At 36.7% G+C, this 21,486-nt stretch overlaps 1 protein-coding gene across 2 annotated transcripts in view; it reads right to left on the bottom strand.

Annotated features, from left to right (window-relative positions):
- mapk14b (mitogen-activated protein kinase 14b) overlaps window positions 1–21,486 on the bottom strand; it is a 37,520-nt gene that overhangs the window by 12,333 nt on the left and 3,701 nt on the right. For both annotated transcript variants that reach the window (XM_016500565.1, XM_016500564.1), the window contains exons 2-5: window positions 15,428–15,557; window positions 7,145–7,203; window positions 1,227–1,338; window positions 654–683 (exon numbers count right to left, since the gene is read on the bottom strand). In XM_016500565.1, coding sequence (XP_016356051.1) covers window positions 654–683; window positions 1,227–1,338; window positions 7,145–7,203; window positions 15,428–15,557 — 331 coding nt within the window. The remainder of the gene's footprint in view (window positions 1–653; window positions 684–1,226; window positions 1,339–7,144; window positions 7,204–15,427; window positions 15,558–21,486) is intronic.

Genomic DNA, 21,486 nt, shown 5'->3' on the forward strand with positions numbered 1-21,486 from the left:
AATTAAGTTTCTACAATATTTAGTGGTAGCTTATCAGTGGTAACTATTATGGATTATGGACTCGCATTTTGACCAGACATGATGGTTTGAAGTTAAAACGTCTAATGATGGGTTTGTTTCTTACAAACACACAGCTTTTCACTTCAGAAGGTGTTAATTGATGGACTGGAGTGGTGTGGATTACTGTGATCAATACGTTTGGACTCTCATTCTGACGGCACCCATTCACTGCAGAGGATCCATTGGTGAGCAAGTGATGTAATGCTACACTTCTCCAAGTATGTTCTGATGAAGAAACAAACTCATCTTCATCTTGGATGGCCTGAGGGTGAGTAATTTTCAGCAAATTCTCATTTTTGAGCGAACCATTGTTTTAATAATTCAGTGATTCAGCAAAAAACTGAATAAATTAATCTCTGAAGTGAATTTCTAAAGTAAGGACTCTATATATTTTAGTATGAAAATTGTTATAAAATATTGGCATATATAATGTAAAAAAAACTTTAATATTTAATAAAATATCTGGAATATAAAATAATTTTTTAGCTTCCAAAATATGACACTGAAACAACACCAGAGACTATTTCAAAAGTAATAACCCCACACTGCTCATAAATAAATGATGTAATGAACAGAAAGTGTGGTCTACTCACTCTGTGGATGATGTCCGCTGAGTGAATATACTGTGGAGAGAAAGACTGATGAACTCACTTCAGTCAAATACAGAGATCAATGAGAACCAGTTACTTGCAGACCAGACGTCTAAGTGGAGCACACTTTAAATCAACACAGTCCTTCATACTCTAGCTCATACACTACAAACATAGTATTCTACATAAATAGAACACTACATAAGTGCTACATAATTATCTTTTAATTTCACATCAGAGAGAGTGAACTATAGCAATTGTGCAGTGAATGATGAAGAGTAGCATTAAAAGGAAAAAAGGTTAACTTAAGGTCACAAAGTAACATAAGTAGCGACAGCTCTTTTCTTCTGTGTTGTGACATACATCTGAGTGAAAAAGATTATTGAAAAAGATAAAACAGTAGGGTGGTAACTTCTGTCCATTGGTTGTTAATTGGATAGAGGCAGATCTTATTATTTTTATGGAGGCAGACCTTAATGCAAGCTTTCAATATATATGTATAGATATTAATTTAAGCTCCCATTACATTGAGCAATTACAACCAAGTGAAAGTGAAAACAGTGGGTTGGGCCTAACCTTCAGTCCTCGCAGGATCTGATAAATGAGGAACTGGACGTGATCATCCGTCAGCTTCTGGCACTTGACGATATTATTGAGGTCTGCTCCCATGAGGTGGGTCACCAGATACCTGTTAAACAGTACAGCATTAACCCATTAGTCCTGTTTAGTAATGCAACGAAATTCTGGTAACCAAGAATATTCAGCCAAAAAAAGAATTTCTGGTTTAAGGCTGAAAGTTTTAGAGTTAGTTTTAAGGGGGCCTAAAATCACTGACCCAAAGAGCTTCTCCGGCGGTGGCATTTCAAGTTTCTATTTCATATACACAACGTGGATCAATTTCAGGAGGTGTAAATGCTAGGACTATGTTGACAATATGGATTTCTCAATTTCAACAGATATTCATTTTGAGGAACCAAGATTTTTTTAGTCTATGCTGTTCAATCCATCCAGTAATTGGAATAAAGCCTTGTGATTTGTTACTTTTGATATGAAACAAAGTCTGAGCTTTCAGATTCAGTCAATTTTATAAAGAAATTCAAACAATGAATGTGGTTTTGATAAAACAGCTAGCAAACAATGTCACAATGTCTTATTTACCTCAGGAAAGCCATTCAGTGTTCATTATATTAGTGATGCACTGAAATAAAAATTCAGAATGCAAAAACCTTTTTTTTAATAATCAATAATCAAATAAAAACTAAAAGACATTTAAACTGCAAATAAGGCAGTTTTTATGTCAACTTTATACTGTCCACTTTGTTGTTGAAATACATTTGAAAGGTGGATGAAATAAAAACTTGTTTTTAATGACAGATTTATTCAAACATACATTTTAAGGAAAAAACAGGTTACGTAAAAAAAGTTATAGTTCATATATTTAGCAAAATGCTCCTCTCTAGAGTGATTATATTCAAGTTGACTACTGAGTTTATGATCACTGAATGTGCATTATATATGCACTGAATAACATTATATGACATTGTTTACTTGACAAGCCGTTTTAGTGATGTATTTGTCTTTGTTTCTCATTACATGAGATATGATACATTTCAGTAAGTTGGACAGTTTATTTTAACATCTGATGTTCTGTTCATTCATGATTATTTTGTGCTGTAACTAGTAGTAAAGATGAAGAGATGACCAGTTCATGTGCTGCATGAACTGAGGAGCAGTGTTTTAGTGAGGTGCAGAAGTTTTTTATCATGCCACATTAAGGAGCATCAAAACCACCAGAAATGTGTATTTCATGACAAAAAACTAACAGAATTTTGTTGGCACCGATAGCCTCATTGGTAGCGTGAGACATGTCGTGCCGTTGCGCTTCGGGCGTCCCGATTCCGTCCCCCCTCTCTCTCTCTCTCTCTCCAACTTTGCTTCCTGTCTAACTAAGTAAAAAAAGTTATAGTTCATATATTTAGCAAAATGCTCCTCTCTAGAGTGATTATTTTCAAGAAGTTTTTTATCATGCCACATTAAGGAGCATCAAAACCACCAGAAATGTGTATTTCATGACAAAAAACTAACAGAATTTTGTCGGCACCGATAGCCTCATTGGTAGCGTGAGACATGTCGTGCCGTTGCGCTTCGGGCGTCCCGATTCCGTCCCCCCTCTCTCTCTCTCTCTCTCCAACTTTGCTTCCTGTCTAACTACTGTCCTATCAAATAAAGGCAAAACGCCAAAAAATAAATCTTAAAAAACAGCAACAAAAATCAACAGAAGACATTGCCGAGACATTGCTGGAACCTGAGCGCAAAGCTTACTGCGATTATTGGATGCAGGTGTGCTACAAGTAATGTTTAGTGAAGTTATGCATCAACAGAAAACAGTATAGACTTAAAGATTGATCTTACGGTTTAAATCGATATTGTTAACCCAGCACTAGCCTCCACACAGCTGAAATGTTTACCTGTTGTTTTATCCACAATGTGTTAACCAAATAGACACAGACTGAGGCAAAACACTAATTATGTCACTGTTTCGGTCAATGAAAAACTATTTTAGCTCAAAATAATTAGGTGCCTAAATTTAAGTGCATCACTATATTCTATCTTTATATCTATACACCCCACCCCCCCTGTGGCCTTCTTGAGCATCAGTACATGTTTTAACCTTTTGTAATAGTTATACACGAGTCCCTCAGTTGTCTTCAGTGTTAAAAGATGGATTTCAAAATCATACAGTCAATGTTGGAAAGGGTTCAAATATGCAGAAGATGCTGGAAAATCAAAGCCTGTGCAGGAGCTGGGGGATTTTTCTGAAGAACAGCAGGCAGTTGAACTGCTCAGGACAAACAAGGGACTCATGAACAACTATCACAAAATATCAAAAAGTCATGTATCATCCAGGAAACAACACAAAGTACTAAGATTCAAGGGTATGTAAACTTTTGAACGGAGTCATTTTTATAAATTCAGTTATTATTTTGTCTTGTGGAGGATATGTAAACATCTGTTATGTGAAACAGCTTATTCATGACAGTACTAAATAAAAAATAACACGCAATTTTCATGATCCCTCTTATTTTGTTTCAATTATTAACATTTTGCACATTCTGCAAGGGGTATGCAGGGCTGTACATTGCGACATATATGTCACACGTGCTACGAAAAAACTGGTCTGTGCGATGAATAAATTTGTCAATGAAAAACTATTTTAGCTAAAAATAATTAGGTGCCTAAATTTAAGTGCATCACTATATTCTATCTTTATATCTATACACCCCACCCGCCCTGTGGCCTTCTTGAGCATCAGTACATGTTTTAACCTTTTGTAATAGTTATACACGAGTCCCTCAGTTGTCTTCAGTGTTAAAAGATGGATTTCAAAATCATACAGTCAATGTTGGAAAGGGTTCAAATATGCAGAAGATGCTGGAAAATCAAAGCCTGTGCAGGAGCTGGGGGATTTTTCTGAAGAACAGCAGGCAGTTGAACTGCTCAGGACAAACAAGGGACTCATGAACAACTATCACAAAATATCAAAAAGTCATGTATCATCCAGGAAACAACACAAAGTACTAAGATTCAAGGGTATGTAAACTTTTGAACGGAGTCATTTTTATAAATTCAGTTATTATTTTGTCTTGTGGAGGATATGTAAACATCTGTTATGTGAAACAGCTTATTCATGACAGTACTAAATAAAAAATAACACGCAATTTTCATGATCCCTCTTATTTTGTTTCAATTATTAACATTTTGCACATTCTGCAAGGGGTATGCAGGGCTGTTTTTTGGCCTGTGCTACAAAACTTTCAACCTCTGTAGCACCGGTGCTATGTGAAAAAAAAGTTAACGTACAGCCCTGGTATGTAAACTTATGAGCACAACTGTATATATATATAAAATAAATAAAATTTATGAGCAATTTAAATATTTATATACAACTTTTATTTGAGTGTTGAACCTTATTTTTTTTATTGATTTTTTTTGGCTAAGTAAGAACTCTAATTTTGATCTTGCTTTTTGGGTAAATAAAAAAAAATTCAGTGGATCACCAGTCCAGATTGACATCCAGCACAACCAATTAGTTTGTCCGTGCACAGATGGGAAGAGTGCAATGCGTCTGGTGCGGAGCCAGCTGGGCACAGGCGGCCTGCTGGAAGCTCTGTTGAGCGGTGAAAAGAACCCAAGCGGCACACGTTTGACCCGGCCATGAGCGCCATCATTAACCTCAACAATCACGAGCGCTTTGCTGCTCTGCACTCTTCTAACGCTCGAGTCAAACATTCCAGGTGAAATAACCTTACGGTACTGAAAATGCCTTCCATTAAAGGCAAGCTCTTCATCAGAGAGGTTTGCATAGCAGATACTCAAGTATATGGATACATGCAGTTCAGAAATATCTCTTGCCAAACGTGCTCCTCCCTCTTGCCCCGAGCTCTGCTATCCCACTTATTCTCCATGAGATTTTGGGGCCGAGGTATTTATAGAGTATTATAGTATTCTTAGCTCTTGTTTCCATGCATCTTGCAGTGCTTGTGCAATGCAAATATAAAGCCCAGTAAGGCCCTTCCTCCAGTGTAAGTGGTAGAAGTCCCAGCTCCTGTTTCCAATCTCTCTGTAGCCAAACACAACTTACACTGGAGCTCGTTCTTCCTCTGTGTCTCCCAGCAGTTGTGACCTCAAGCAGCTCTCACCCGACTTAAATAAACTATACTGAGACTGGGCTCAACACTTGGACAGCACATGAAAGCAGTCCTTAAAAAGCCCCTTGAAATTAAAATGGGACGATGGACCTATATGATAGCCTTTTTTGCGTCAATGACCCAGATTTTACATTGGACATACAAAAAGCCTACACAAAAATGGGTGTCACACCCAGGATCCATGTTTCATAATCATACCTGACTGTGTAATCAAGGGTAATCAGGTTTCAAACTTTTACTTTGCATTTGTAAACCACTGACAAATGTACTTTACAAAGGTGGCACAGAAGCGCATAAGAAGTGGCATTTAGGTGTCTTTACACAGACTGTTTAATGATACTCAGAGGGGGCTAAAATGAATTTACATAGTAATTACAACTCGCATAACTTGACCTTTCATGCTGCGTCTTTACAAAATTTTAAGCAGGCACAGAGCAGCCTTAACTTGGCTCTTAGGTGTTATTTAAAGGCATTTAGGTGTATTTACACAGACTGTTTAATGCTGCTCAGAGGTGGCATGAATGCATTTACACAATAATTACAAGTGGCATAATTTATTCTGGCTTTTATGCTGTGTTACATCTTTACTTATTCTTTACTCAGCTCTGTAACGATGGTTCTGTGATTAATGCTCTTATTTGTATTTTATTTATAACCTCTTATTATGTGGTTTATAACATTGATTGCGCAAATACAGTACAAGTGCGTAACTTTGCTAATAATGTGAATAACTGCCTGATTGCAATTATTCAATCTAATTGCAGTTATTATTTTAAAATTTAAAGTCACATATTTAATCCAAATAAGGGAATTTAACAGTACAGAAATGCAATAGCGAGTTATTCAGTGAATGTTTTGGTATAATGGTCTTTTTTTAGAAGTCAGACTAGCATAAAATGATGTGCGACACTAAAGAATTTAAGAAATGTGTTAATCATACATTCCTATATTCACAACAAAAATGACATATTACAATAACACTAAATTATCATGTATTATTCATGTAATATTCCAAAAATACCAGCATGAATGAAAAGTGAATTGAAGAAAAATCAAAAGAACAACATTTTGAAATGCGTCAGTTCATATGAAACTCTTACCAAGGCGATTTTTATCTATAATTCCCAGAAGGTGCTGTTATTCTCTTTTAAATGTGTTGACTGTTTTAAGAGGCAGTTATATTATGAGGCAATAGCATTTTGCAGGTTATTGCTTATGTGCCTATGAGGAAATTATGCTGAACGGATGAATCCGTGTTGCCATGGTAACTACGGATATTCCCAACCATGCACAGCCACGATGTTCGTCGCCCCTCCCGGAGCAGAACTCAACAGGAAGTAACCGCTGCTGCTTCTCGATTATCGCTCTGACAACTGGATGCAAGGCACTTGAACGTAACTGGATTTAACAGGTCCTTCAAGATAAAGTGAGCACACAACACATCATCAGGACTACGTCCAATTAAGATTTTATTGAGCAATGCAGGGTTGTGCAGTGGAGACACCTACACATCGAGTAATTCGATGGAGCCGCACGCTACTGAGGTGTGGCAGCTACGCCTGAGTAATTACTGCAGTGTGCCACTACATATCAGCTGTTTCTCAGTATGGCTCAGAAACCACAGACCTGCAAGCCATAACGCCACACAGAACATGCAACCTTTTACAACAACATTTCCTAGAAGTACGTTCTGGATGCAGGGATGAAATCAGAGAAGTTGACAATCTGAAGAGCCTATGAAGAATTTTAGTCAGACCACCTTCAAGAAATGAAGCAAATACTCACACGTCATTGAATCCTGCTAGAGAGGTAGCGGGCGAGAAAGCATCTAGTAGACCAATTACCTGCAATACAGACAAGAGTCATAAATTAGTCTTGAAACATGACAACATTAAAAGATTAAGGTCAGATCATTTTAAAGTCTAAACTGCTTCTGCTCAATTCCATGTTTGTACACCAGGTTTATCTTAGTTAACTTAGTTTGGATTCATGTATTAATAATGTATGAATAAAAAAGTAATTAGTAATACTAATTAACAAAAATAAAAAAAGAAAATATACAAAATTCATGGCTCTGTTCGATAAAATACAGTGGTGTCATGGTTCGGTACATTTTCAATACGGGGGTGGGGGGGGTAATTGCTTACATCGCAATGTTAAAAATATTTCGGTTTTAATAACTTTTAATTTATTCGCAATTATTTATTGCGGCCTGTACATAGTGAAAACACATTTCATGTTAAACAGGTTGTTTTTGAAAGTCGGTGCATGAAATAAAGCTTTTTATTTCATTGATTTTTATTGATGACTGCAGTTTTAAAGGGGTCATATGATGCGATTTCAAGTTTTCCTTTCTCTTTGGAGTGTTACAAGCTGTTCGTGAATAGATAACGCTACGCCACGTTGCCTGTTACGTCGTTTAGGCTGTCTTGTTGAGCGCAGTGGCACTGAGAACATTATATTTCACACTTTAAGCTCTTTTATTTTCCAAATGTAATAGGATCGATCCAACGAATCATTCGGTTTGTAATGCATACCGAACCAAAAGCCTCGTACTGAACGGTTCAATACGAATACGCGTATCGTTACACCCCTAATATATATATATATAATAATTGTAGTATCTCATTGTTACTAAAATACCACCAGTGTACACTTCTGTACCAGGGCTTGCATAATTTCAAAATCCCCGTTCAGATTTTGCTAGCCTGAAATTAATTTAAGTAGCCTTGAATAATCATCTTAAAAAGTCTTGATAAACATCACATTCCAGACCATTTTTAAGAAAAAGGGATGAGTCAAATGAATAAATTATAATATTAATTTAAAACATATACAGTACATCTTATATCTTACTGTCTTAATTGTTTAAGGCCGGGACACACCAAGCCGACGGTCGGGCTAGTTTGTTTGGTGTGTTCCACTCGTCGGCTGTGTCGGCAGTTTGCCCGATTCAACATTCAACATTTACAAGCATGTAAATGAAGGCGGTACAGACAGAAGGCTGTTTAAATGTTACGTGATCTTTCCCAATCATTCTAATACGCGAATGTTTTCATAACAACATGAGCCGCTTAAAATGATTAAAGTTATCAATGTTACTGATATTCAAAATGGTAAGCAAGCGCTGCTTTGTTTACGTTTTGTATATCTGCATTTATCTCGTATATCTTTGTTTCGGTTTCTCTTTTTAAATGACGAATATATACTATTGATAGCTGATTAGCAGAACGCACGTGTTAGTTTGCCGTCGGCTGTAGTCTGTGCGGTGTGTTCAAGCTCAGCTTTTTGGTCCGACGCTGCCGACGTGAGGCGACAACACCATCGGCTTTCGTCGCTGCTAGTTCTTTGAAGTCAGCTTGGTGTGTCCAGGTCTTTAGAAGGCATATTAGCTTCTTATCAATCCACCGGTTCACATTTACAAGTGTTTGTTGCTGCATTCAAATATGGGTCAATTTTTGCATTGATCAAAACAAAAACAGCAGAGGGCTTATTGAAAATGCAAATTCATTCTCTGCCAATAGGTGGCGCTTTTGGAGCATCAGAAATAATACGGTAAACGGCTGTACACAAAGCAGCGCTGCGCTCATAAACGCTGCTTTATCAGGCATTACAGGCAAGATAAAATTAAAATGCCATCGAAACAGTCGTTTCCCTTCAGAGACACATATAAACATACCCACGTGGTTAACGCTATGCTTTGACTTGAAACGCATAGCGCTCATATTTATTCAATGAAATCATAGCCTTTTGAAGTTTATAATCATCACATTAAGCTACAAAGTGATTCTTTCCTTCCCCAAATTTAAGACCTCTTGAAATTATAATTAAGACTTTTCTTATACCATTTAAGGGAGACTATTTAAGACTTTTTCTGGCCTTACATTTAACCTGATCCATGACATAACACACAACCTAACGCCCCAATCTCTACTTCATCTTGCTGCGTATTCCCAGATAGGTATTTAAGACTTTTATGGCATTAAATTTGACACAACTTAAATGCAAGACTGTTTAAGACTTTTTAAGGACCGGGAACCCTGTATAAAGCTGAAAATAAGCTGTACTTTATCATCTGTCATTACTGCAGTTGTTTTCTTGGTGTTGGTGAGCATGCGGCCCGCTGCGGTTCCCCTCAGAGGAAACAGCGCACAAAGTGAGATGTGTTGATTCCACTTGTGTACATCCTCTGTGAAACTCTCATTTAGATTTTGTGTGGGCATCACCTTTATCTCTCTCTCTCTCTGCAAGAGGAGGATTGGGTGCTTTTCATACTGGCTAAGCTGTCGATGCACTTCTGCCCACAGTAACATTCGTAAACGTTGGCCAAACTTGCTGACAAACAGTGTTTCGGGCAAAATGACAACCATTAATTACACTTCCGTTAAAAATATATATATATATTTTTTTTAAATCTCAAATGTTCTCCAATGCTCCATTTATCTGATAAAAAATTCAGTTAAAACAGTAATATTATAAAATTTTGCACTTTTGAATGCATTTTTTAAATATCATTTATTCCTGTGATGCAAAGCTGAATTTTCAGCATCATTACTCCAGTCTTCAGTGTCACATGATCCTCCAGAAATCATCCTAATATGCTGATTTGCTGCTCAAGAAACATTTTTGATTATCATCAATGTTGACAGTTGTGATGATTAATATTTTTGTGGAAACATGTTATATTTTTCTGGATTATTTTATGAATAGAAAGTTCAAAACAACCACATTTATTTGAAATAGAAATCTTTTGTAACATTATAAATATTTTTACACTGTACCGTATTGTAAACATTTGTATCGTAGTGTACATCTAAATACAATATTTTTAATAATAAAATAAAAATACATTATAATATTACATACAATATAAAATTATATATATAAACATAAAATTTAAAGCTATAATAAATATATTTTATATTAATTTTATAATATTATATATTATATTACAAACTTGATCATCATGAAATTAATGAACGATGAGGAGGTGGGTCTTATTTATATCCAAATAGTTATAATGGTAAATAATAATCTACATGGAACAGAACCCAAATCTCCAAAGTGTCACAATAAACTATTTAAATCATTAGGATTCAGACGGATTTACTAAGAAAATGTTGTTAGTGTGCCTGTCGCTACATGTGGAGGACACTTTTGTCAAATAAGTGGGCAGATAGAGTATTTTATGTCTGTTCATTAAAGTATATACTGCAAAAGACAGTGCTGATTTATAGGTGTGTATATATATATATATATATATAGCTTCAGCAATGCAGAACTGTGCAGCTTAGATGGGCACTATGAAACTGGTCCAAAGAGGAATCAAACCTTCATCATCACACACACAAGTTACACATATGACTGCAATATTTCATCAGAGTGCTGTGTTTTGCTCATATTACACTGCTCAGTACAGCTAGTGTTTACTACGGTCCTGGACTAAAGCTGCATGTCAGTTGCCACAGTTCGCACTATGAAAAAGGATGAAGAGTCGATCTCTTCAGGGATTTGAGTGTTGTTAAACACTAACATCTGTAAGACAGACAGACAGACAACACCAGGGAACATGAATGCGTGTGCATGCAGGAAAATGGAGGGAGGGAGAGAGAAACAGAGAGCGAGTAGGTGGCTGTGATCCAGCATAGAGTTTCACCCACACTCAAACAGAGGCTGCACAGATTCCTGGACTCTGGCCAGAAGGCAAAAAAGGCTTCTTCTTTTTTTCCTATGCAAAACATGTTGAGTGTCTTGACAACAGCAGGCAAATAAGATTATTCGTACTTACCGTATGCCTGCTGAAAACACAGGCATGCATTTTTGACTAAGGGTGTGCGACATTTATGGGGATTTTTCCGTTAGCGATAATTAAACAATATTTTGCAGAGTGTGTTTTTGTGTTGGTACTTTGGCTGCTTTAGACCTGTTGTGGATAAATATGACGCTAAAACTGCCAGTAGGTGGCGGCAAGTCTGTCTTAAAGGGTTACTTCACCCAAAAAATGAAAATTCTGTCATTAATTGCTCACCCTCATGTCGTTCCAAACTCATAAGACCTTCGTTCATCTTCGGAGCACAAATTAAGATATTACTGATGAAATCTGAGAGCTCTCCTGACCCTCTCATAGACAGCAAAACAACTGCAATGTTCCCAGGTCCAGAAACGTAGCAAGGACATCGGTAAAATAGACATCAGTGGTTCAACCGTAATTTTACGAAGCTACGAGAATACTTTTTGTGTACAAAGAAAAAAAAATTACTTTATTCAACAATTCTTCTCCTCCTCATCCCGTCTGTAGTGGTGTGCCGCCATTGTGGAGAGTATCACGACTAGGGCTGGGCGATATAGCTAAAAAATGTATCAACGATATAATGTTTCATATCGTTCGGTATCGATAATTATTGACATTTTTTTATAACCTTTTTTAAAACAAAGATCAATAGAAATTTTTTTTTTAAATTTAACCACTGTATTTTTAAATTAACCCAATTTATTGAGACAAACAACAAATATTTTTTTGTTTTAACAGTCAAACACACAATAAAAATTAAACAAATATCTAATTTCTAATGTTTTATATGCAGATTAAATAGGTTTTAAGGAAACTTTTGTATTGTCTCCCGAAGCCACAGGAGGGCGCAATGAGCAAAATAATGCAGCGCATTTAAATTGTCAACGCATGGAAATAACGGTCTATAAAAAAAACGTGCATTACGTCTAAATTAACTCATATAGATCAAATATAGTTTTGTAAATTGCATAAACAATTATGAACAAAACAGCATCATGTATTTATGCATTGCTTAATACAAAGAGCCGAATCGTCCATCACGCAGACTGCATTTAAAAACATATGAGATGCAGTGAAAAGAAATAAACCTCCACAAATTCGCGATGTGTTTTCTAAAAAAGTTTAAACTGTTTTAACTTTGCATGGCTACATCTCTTGTGTGATGCGAGTGCAGCAGTCATATTTGTCCGTCTAAAAAAATGCGCTGAATATGCGTTCTGTGTGAATGGCTTGGTTTCGGTTTTAACCTAATCAAGATCTTCTCTACCGTCGATAAATATCGATACCGTTTTATCGCCCAGGCCTAATCACGACGCATGCGCTTGCTTCTGGTTCATGTAAATGACAATGAACGCAAGCGCATGCGCTGCAGACGGGATGAGGAGGAGAAGAATTGTTGAATAAAGTCATTATTTCTGCTTTCTTTGTGCACAAAAAGTATTCTCGTAGCTTCGTAAAATAATGGTTGAACCCCTGATGTCATATAGACTATTTTACTGATGTCCTTGCTACGTTTCTGGACCTGGGAACATTTCAGTTGTTTTGCTGTCTATGGAAGGGTCAGAGAGCTCTCAGATTAAATCAATAATATCTTAATTTTTGTTCAGAAGATGAACGAAGGTCTTACGGGTTTGGAACGACATGAGGGTGAGTAAATAATGACAGAATTTTCATTTTTGAGTGAACTATCCCTTTAATGAGTGAATCAGTGAATGATTCATTTAAAAGACTTGTTCAAAACAGCTGATTAATTTAGGAAGGAAGCAAGCAACTGTCATTATATACACTGAATCATTGACTCAAATGATTAATTCAAAAACAGATTGATTCAGGAACGAAACACTGCAGTGTTGCTCAGACATGCACACATGTGCTGCTCGGAACAGCGGACAATCTAAAATGCAACTCACTAAATATTAACTTTGCAGAAGCTATTTACACTAACTCCGCCCACCAGCGTGTGATTGGGATAGTCAACACTACAAAAGACGATTGTCAAACCACAGCTCCAGTGGCATAGATGATAAAGCGCGTGCCATTGTCTTTTTTTCAAATCCACCTTTTGCCAAACTTTTTTTCTTCCATTTTCAAATCTCATATCACATCAGAAATGCATTTATTTTCAATAAAAATGAAGGATATAAAAAAAAGTTAAAAATAAAGTATCGGGAAGGGGTAGGGGTAGCTTTATTGTCCCAATAAGGTGGCATCCATTTAATAATCTGAATTAAAATTATAATTTACACTTAATATGTTATTATTGCATTCTGTTTTATGGTGTACTACAAAACTGACCTGCGGATTATTGCCACTTTTTGCAATAAGTAGTATAAATAGCAGAAAATCCTGATATTTTAACAGTGTAAATAGAGTCTATAGCTATTTGCACTTACTGTAAATAGCATATCGGAAAAAAATATACTGCTATTTACACTTAGTGCAAACAGCCGCTGCCTATAAGCTTCTATTTTGTTGAACTGTTGTATAAAATCAATATCACATTTGCGATCATGCTCACATGCTTATCTTCAGGAAAATAAAAATAGAAAACTCTTGCTTGTGTGATAGTACTTAACTATATCATATCTTAATAAATGTAAAATATAGATAAATATAAAAAACAAAAACCCATATTTTTGCTATCATAACATGAATTATATGGGAATTCATGTTATGCATACTAAGGCCCAATCCCAATTCTATTTTATACCCTTACGCCTACCCCTTGTCCCTTGAAACAGAGTGTCATGGGGTAGGGGTGAAAATATTCCCTTAAGAAATGGGACACCACTACTATACTGTTACACGTCATCATACGTCGTCTAGCTCCTACAATACACACCCTTATACTTCTACCTTCCTATGCACACACACACACACACACACACATATCGGAGATCGTGCAGCTCACATATCCAGGAGCAAACAAACTTGTCAATGCTGCCTCGTGACTTTTATTAATAACAGTTTAAATACTGAATCGCTACATTATATTTTCCAGCAACGCTGTTTTGAAGTAAACTCACTCATTGTAAAGAGAGACGCACAGATGCGCGTACACATAACTTTCATCTCTCTCTCAAATTGGCAATATTTGAGAAAAAGGTTTAGCGATTTCTAATTATCGGGGGGGGGGACTAGCCCCCCTCAATGTCTATGGTGATTATCGCCCTGATCAGACATGAAAATATGTTGTGGCACTATCGTGCAATCAATGATTTAACATTAGCAAACTTTATTTTTTGGGGATTTTTTGCAAACATTTTTTTTTAATAACATGACTGTAAATATGAACACACGATTGAATGTAACAAAAAAATTAGAGGGGAGGAAAATCTTATGTAAAAATCGTACATAAATAAAACAGAATACGAAACGTGGAGCGCAACATGTACATTATGCATTTCTGATTTGCAGTGCAGTGCATTATACGGTTACACTTTATTTGAAGGGGTGTGCATAAGACTGACATGACACCTTCATAATCATGACATGTTTAACTTGATCCACAGCAATTGGAATATTCCTGTAAGCATGTAATTTGCATATTCTGAACAATCTGAATAAAATACAGAAGGCTGCAGTCACTTTAAGACCTAATTAGGGTTGGGTATCGTTTGTTTGGACATCTTAGATATAAACGTAGGGCTGTGTGATATGGACAAAAAAATACTATCACAATTTCTTTATCAATATTTCGACTTCCATTTTAATCATGATTTTGACACAATATTTACTTACATACACATGCTTTAAAATCATAAATGTAACGTTCTGCTTGCCCACATATATGAAGTAGATGTGTAGTATTTCACATTTTAGATAGCAGTAGTAAACCTTCAATTTAGATACCACAGCAAAAACTACTAACCTAAGTAATATAAAGTGCACACATTCATTTGAAAACAGGAACAAAATAAGAACAACTAAAATTAAAAGTAATACCAAATAAATACAACAGAACAAAGATACAAACATGTCAGTCTTATGCACACCCCTTCAAGTAAAGTGTTACCCATTATACATTTATAATACATAATCTCTCCCCACTCCCTCATTAGCTCACAGACAACGATCAATAGAGTTACATTACACACAGATGAATCTCCCACTGGGATCTGTGCTGGCAGAGCATGTGAGGATGCTATAATAGTCATGAACGAGGAAGTACAGTCAGGAAGTCACAGATTATGTGGAAAAAATACAGTACAAGCCTGTCAAAAGAGGATCCGCATTGTACATGTAGGTGAAATAAAAGAGCCGTAAACATCTCTTACATTCTCGTGTTTCATGTGTTTGAGGAGCTGCAGTTCTCTGTATGTGCGCTTGGCGTGGATGATGGACTGAAACGGCCGGGACAGCTTCTTGACGGCGACCCTCAGGCCTGACTTTGTGTCTAACGCGGAGCTGCGGAAAAAAGAACAGCACATTATGGATTTGATCAACATGCAAGATTATCGGAGAGTTTACTCCAAGATTCACAAGCATTCCAAGGAAAAATAACTGGAGGAAAGTTTTGTTAAGAGAAACACAAGAACATTCATAAAAGGCTATGTTTGAAATCGTTAGATCATTTGAAATGGAATAAAATGGTTTAAAAAGCATGAAATGCTCAACTGCCGTAATAAAAGTGGCATGTTTTCATACAGCAAGAGTAAGAACAATAATTCTCATATACTATTTTTGTTCGTTCTAATTTTTGAAAATGAGAACAGTGGTTGTAAGGAGAGGTGGTTGTCAGGACATTGCTTTGAGGTTGCTAGGGCGTTCTGTTTTTTTTTTTTTGGTCCATTTAACAGTCTACAAGATGCAAGTCCATAATTATTAATACTGGCACTGGCTACATTCAAATGCACATCATTTTCTGATTATATGGGGAGGGGCTTTAACTTGATCCACAGCAATTGGAATATTCCTGTAAGCATGTAATTTGCATATTCTGAACAATCTGAATAAAATACAGAAGGCTGCAGTCACTTTAAGACCTAATTAGGGTTGGGTATCGTTTGTTTGGACATCTTAGATATAAACGTAGGGCTGTGTGATATGGACAAAAAAATACTATCAATTTCTTTATCAATATTTCGACTTCCATTTTAATCATGATTTTGACACAATATTTACTTACATACACACACATGCTTTAAAATCATAAATGTAACGTTCTGCTTGCCCACATATATGAAGTAGATGTGTAGTATTTCACATTTTAGATAGCAGTAGTAAACCTTCAATTTAGATACCACAGCAAAAACTACTAACCTAAGTAATATAAAGTGCACACATTCATTTGAAAACAGGAACAAAATAAGAACAACTAAAATTAAAAGTAATACCAAATAAATACAACAGAACAAAGATACAAATAAATAAAACAGTATTTCATTTAAGTATTAAATACATTTCTTTTTCAACTCTTTGTTAACTTAAGACCTAAAAAAAAAAAAAAGCGCAAATTCGGTGAGAGGCGGCTTAGAAGAGAGTAGATGAGTCATGCTTTACAGTAACAAAAAATATAACTTAAGACCTACAAAAAAAAAAGCGCAAATTCGGTGAGAGTTCTTCTTAGAAGAGAGTAGATGAGTCATGCTTTACAGTAACAAAAAATATTAATTACTATCTTTTGCTTTTCCATCTTATGCTGTATTTTTCAGCACACATTTCTCCAGCTGTGAACTTATATGGCAGGGATGGGTATAAAAAAAGAATACTGGATTGTCACTGGATACTTGGCACCACATTTCAGTGGCTGCTCAAGCTTCTCTATAGTCAGTTTACTAAACATTGGGGTTAGGGGTTTGGGGATTGGCACAACAGTGGCTGGTCACTGTACAATGAAACTTTTTTTTTTGTAGATAAGCTCATGGATTTTATTATTAACTACCTCAGACAGACCAATGCTATATGCCTTACATCTACAAACCAGAATATTGTCTGAATCTGGTTATGGTTATTACATTTACATGCTTCTTAATTCAGAAAGTGACCATATTCTGATTAATATAGGACTATTCCTGTACTGAACATGTCATGCCTTAGCAAGAACCACTAATAACTATAATTTCCACAAAATGTCACCCATAATACAATGTTCTGCTCGATTCACAAAATTCATGGTTAGGAAAACGTCCTACCAAACGGCATCCAGCCCCAATTTCATTTTCCAAACAACTTTGGAACAATGGAAGCGCAGTAACCATGACAGCCCAGGCTGGTGTGGTCAGGAGAGTGAACAGGCTTTCCAAGAAGTGTAAGTAGGCCAGTCTCGCAGATGGAAGGAGACAAAGTTTCTTGCACTATTAGCATTCTCCAAAGAACACACCTCGCCAAAGCATCTGCTGGCCCAGACAAATAATAACACACTGTCACAGACCAAACCACAAGAAACCATCATGGAAAGAACATCAACTTACAGTACAACATACAAGCACTCTAAAACTAATCAGCTAGGATTACAGCTCAGCTTGAATGAATGCATCCACACATATACACATTTAATATATTGCATCCATACATATACACATATAACATTGTAGCCTATATAATATATGAAAAAAATTGGCCTCATAGGAACACATGCAAATTTTAATGATGCAAAAGAATTGATAAGACTGTAGATAAATCACGATCAGGCATACAGTTTCGACAGACACACAATGCCAACAGGGAGGTCAAAATCTGTACAGCTTTACTGTTGAGTCTTGAACAAATGTTGCTCTTCTCTTACATAACAATCGGTGCATGACTCAAACTAACTTGACGGGGAACTAGGCATAGCTGAAGCCTCTCCACTGCAGACGCTAAAGGGTGTGGTGTTTATAGGAGATATCTACTTACAAGCATTGTGAACAGGCTGAGCATTAGGAACAGTTAGAGTGATATACAACGGCTGGGTCGTTGTGCTGAAACAGAAAACAGCTGCGTGCTAGACAGCAACCAGGTACAGGACTGGTGTTCCACATGCATGGGTTTGATCCAAAAGAAAGATCTAGCAGAGAGAGCCGAACCAATGACTCAGTGCTGATTGTGAAACATGGGAAACCACGCAGGAAAAGTCCCATTTCTCTATCAAACCAGGACACGCTGACACAGACCATAATGGACATTGTGATTAGTGATGATGAAGCCTCAAACTCTTCCTCTGTATTAATTCAACTCAAAAGCGACTATGAACAGCCTGTGGTCATTTACAGCTCATCAGAAATTTAGCGTTTTAACTTTTCATGCTAAATTTAAAGACAACATAAAATCAAAACTGAAAATTCTTATTTTTTATGGAATATTGCAGCGTTTATTGTTAATAATTTATGTGTTCACGTCAATATATTTTTGTGATTAAAGTTTCCTCAATCTTTTTTTAAAGGTGACATACCATGAAAATCTGACTTTTCCAGGTTTTAAGTGCTATAATCAGGTCCCCGCTGCATCTACCAACCAAGGAAATGTGAAAAAGATTAACCCAGCAGATCTAAAATAAACATGCAATTTATTTCCCAGATGTTTACCTTCACAGACATAACCGACTGTTTGTAACTCATTTGTGTTTTTAACGTAAACTTGTGTGTGAATGAGAATGAGTTTAGTACACATCCTGTGACAGCCGCTTTCTGTCTGTGTGCACTCAGAAAACACTGTATCAGTTTAAACTCATATGGTTTAAAACGCATGATTTCAGCGCGATAAACATGATAATCAGAACCAAAACAGATGTTTTCTAGCAGGTCCGAGCTGTAATGGCACAGCTCTATTCTGGAAAATGGGGCGGGGAGCAGCAGCACATTTGCATTTAAAGAGACAGGCACGAAAAACAGCGTGTTTCTGCTTCCACTCAAAATAGGCATTTTCAAAATGTTAGTATAAATGATCTGAGGAGTATTTTGAGCCGAAACTTCACAGACACATTCTGGGGACACCAGAGACGTATATTACATATTGTAAAAAGGGGCATAATATGTCTCCTTTACGTTTTTTAAGTCAGTGGAACTATCATGTATTTTTCTAAGCTGCTCGTTGAATCCTAACTCTCAGTATCAGTGGAGACTCCAGACTGTTGACTTTGCAGTACAAACACATAATATCTGAAAAGAGACATGGCAGTTTTATCACCTATTTGTCTACATTAACCATTGCTGCTTGGGCCCATGCTCTTGCAAACCATTCTAACTCAGGCTTTTACGTATTTAAAAAAAAAAAAAAAACTCTGAAAGAGTTGTCAGAAGTTGACATTGAAATGTTTCTTTACAGCCTATGGTTATCCGTTTACTTCTGCCAATTGTATTTAGGCTTAAAATTCAAAGCTGTGTTTTTTCTGTAAAGATTATCATGAAGAATGAGTAAGAATCATCAACTTTTGTCGGCCACCGAGCTTATTTTCAGCAATAATTGCATTACTGTAAACATTTTTTGTTACTTTTGTCATGAACTGACTGAGGTTAACTATTTTATGTACTGAACGTGGAATGTGCCTTCAACACAATGGCAAGGCAGACAGTTGTGGATTCAGTTCGACCTCGCCTAGAACACGAACAACTTGTGCCAGAGCAAGAAAAACAAACCCCAGCAAAACAGGCTTGAAGTAGGCCAAAGGGGTTTCCAGCAAAGAGTCAGTCACTGTGTTCGCTCAGCTAGATCACAAATAGCTCAGATTAAACGAGTGAAGAAGAAAAAAAACTCACAATGTGCTTTCCCTCTGCTGTTTTTATCGTACATCATGTTCTTGACAAATGCACTCGGATGATAAACACCACTGTTTCTCATTCAAATAACGACTTTGTGTTTTACGGATGGATTTTCTCTCTGATCCAGCCACTTCAAGAGAAAACCCCAAACTTCCAGAGCGCTGCAGTCAGTGCCTTCTGGCAGAATCCACCTCTATTCTGTCAAACAACAAGACCTGAACAATGTGGGACATTTGCAAACACTCACAGCCTGGAAAGTCATGAAATTTCTGTGCATCACACAGACTAAAAATCGCACTGGTGCTCCAACAAAACACTCCTCTAACAACCCAAACAGATTTAAACATCAACTGAACAACGTTATAGTGGTAATATAGGTGTCTGGTCCTCAAATTTGATTGGCCAGGCGGCATGATGTTTAGTATAGAGTGCAACAGTCAGGTTTCTGAAGTAAAAATCCCATTCAATTTCTCCATAAGATTTTTTTTTTTTTTTTGCATGTATTATGATAGGACAGTTTAGAGGTGAGGCAAAGTGGGAGAGAGAGAGAGGGGCGGTATTGGGGAAAGGTCCTTGAGCCAGGATTCGAACTCGGGACTGAATGTCGGCGCGCTGCCCACAAGGCTATTGGCGCCGACAGGGAGCAGTATTGCAGAATGTTTCTTATCTTAGGTCTTAACTGAAAGGGGTCGTATGATGCGATTTCAATTTTTCCTTTCTCTTTGGAGTGTTACAAGCTCTTGGTGCATAAAGAAGATCTGTAAAGTTGCAAAGACTAAAGTCTCAAATCCAAAGAGATATTCTTTATAAAAGTTAAGAGTCAACAACGCCTACCTAAAACGGCTCGTTCTAACACGCCCCCACATGTCTACGTCACGATGTGGGAAGATTTGCATAACGCCGCCCAAATGTTCACACAAAGAAAGAAGGCGTAACTTTTATTCTCGCTGTAGTATTGCGGTTTAACCTATTGTATTGTATAGTATTGTAGCCTTTAATATACATTAAATTAGTATTTTTCGCAAATTCGCATTACAGAAGCAAATCTTAACTTGATTTGTATCTGTTGTATCTGATCTCTAGTTAGGAAATCTTAAAGGGGTCATATGATGTTGCTAAAAATAACATTATTTTGTGTATTTGGTGTAATGCAATGTGTTTATGCAGTTTAAGGTTCAAAAAACACATTATTTTCCATATACTGTACATTATTGTTTCTCCTCTATGCCCCGCCTTTCTGAAACGCATCGATTTTTACAAAGCTCATCGGTCTGAAAAGCGAGGTGTGCTCTGATTGGCCAGCTATCCAGTGTGTTGTGATTGGCCGAATACCTCAAGCGTGTGACGGAAATGTTACGCCCCTTACCATACTTTGATGCCGTGTCCCAGCGTGACAAGACAAAACCAGTAAAACCCATTATAAACGAGGCATTTGTTGCATCCAGTGGGGACATAATTACTGATTATAATGACTTATACTGTCTTTTTACGCGTTGCGTATCGCGCCGCGTAAACATAAAACCATGTCTGCATTTGTGATCGGAGAAATTACAAACAACAAGTGCTACTCTACACTGCTCAAAACTCGCGTTTTGAACCGTCGGTGGCAAATTCTTTAAATATGAAAACATACTTACAGGCTGTGAGTCAGAAGCGCC

This window comes from Sinocyclocheilus anshuiensis, unplaced genomic scaffold (genome assembly GCF_001515605.1).
Source record: "Sinocyclocheilus anshuiensis isolate Anshui unplaced genomic scaffold, SAMN03320099.WGS_v1.1 scaffold42, whole genome shotgun sequence".
NCBI classification, from domain to species: Eukaryota; Metazoa; Chordata; class Actinopteri; order Cypriniformes; family Cyprinidae; genus Sinocyclocheilus; species Sinocyclocheilus anshuiensis.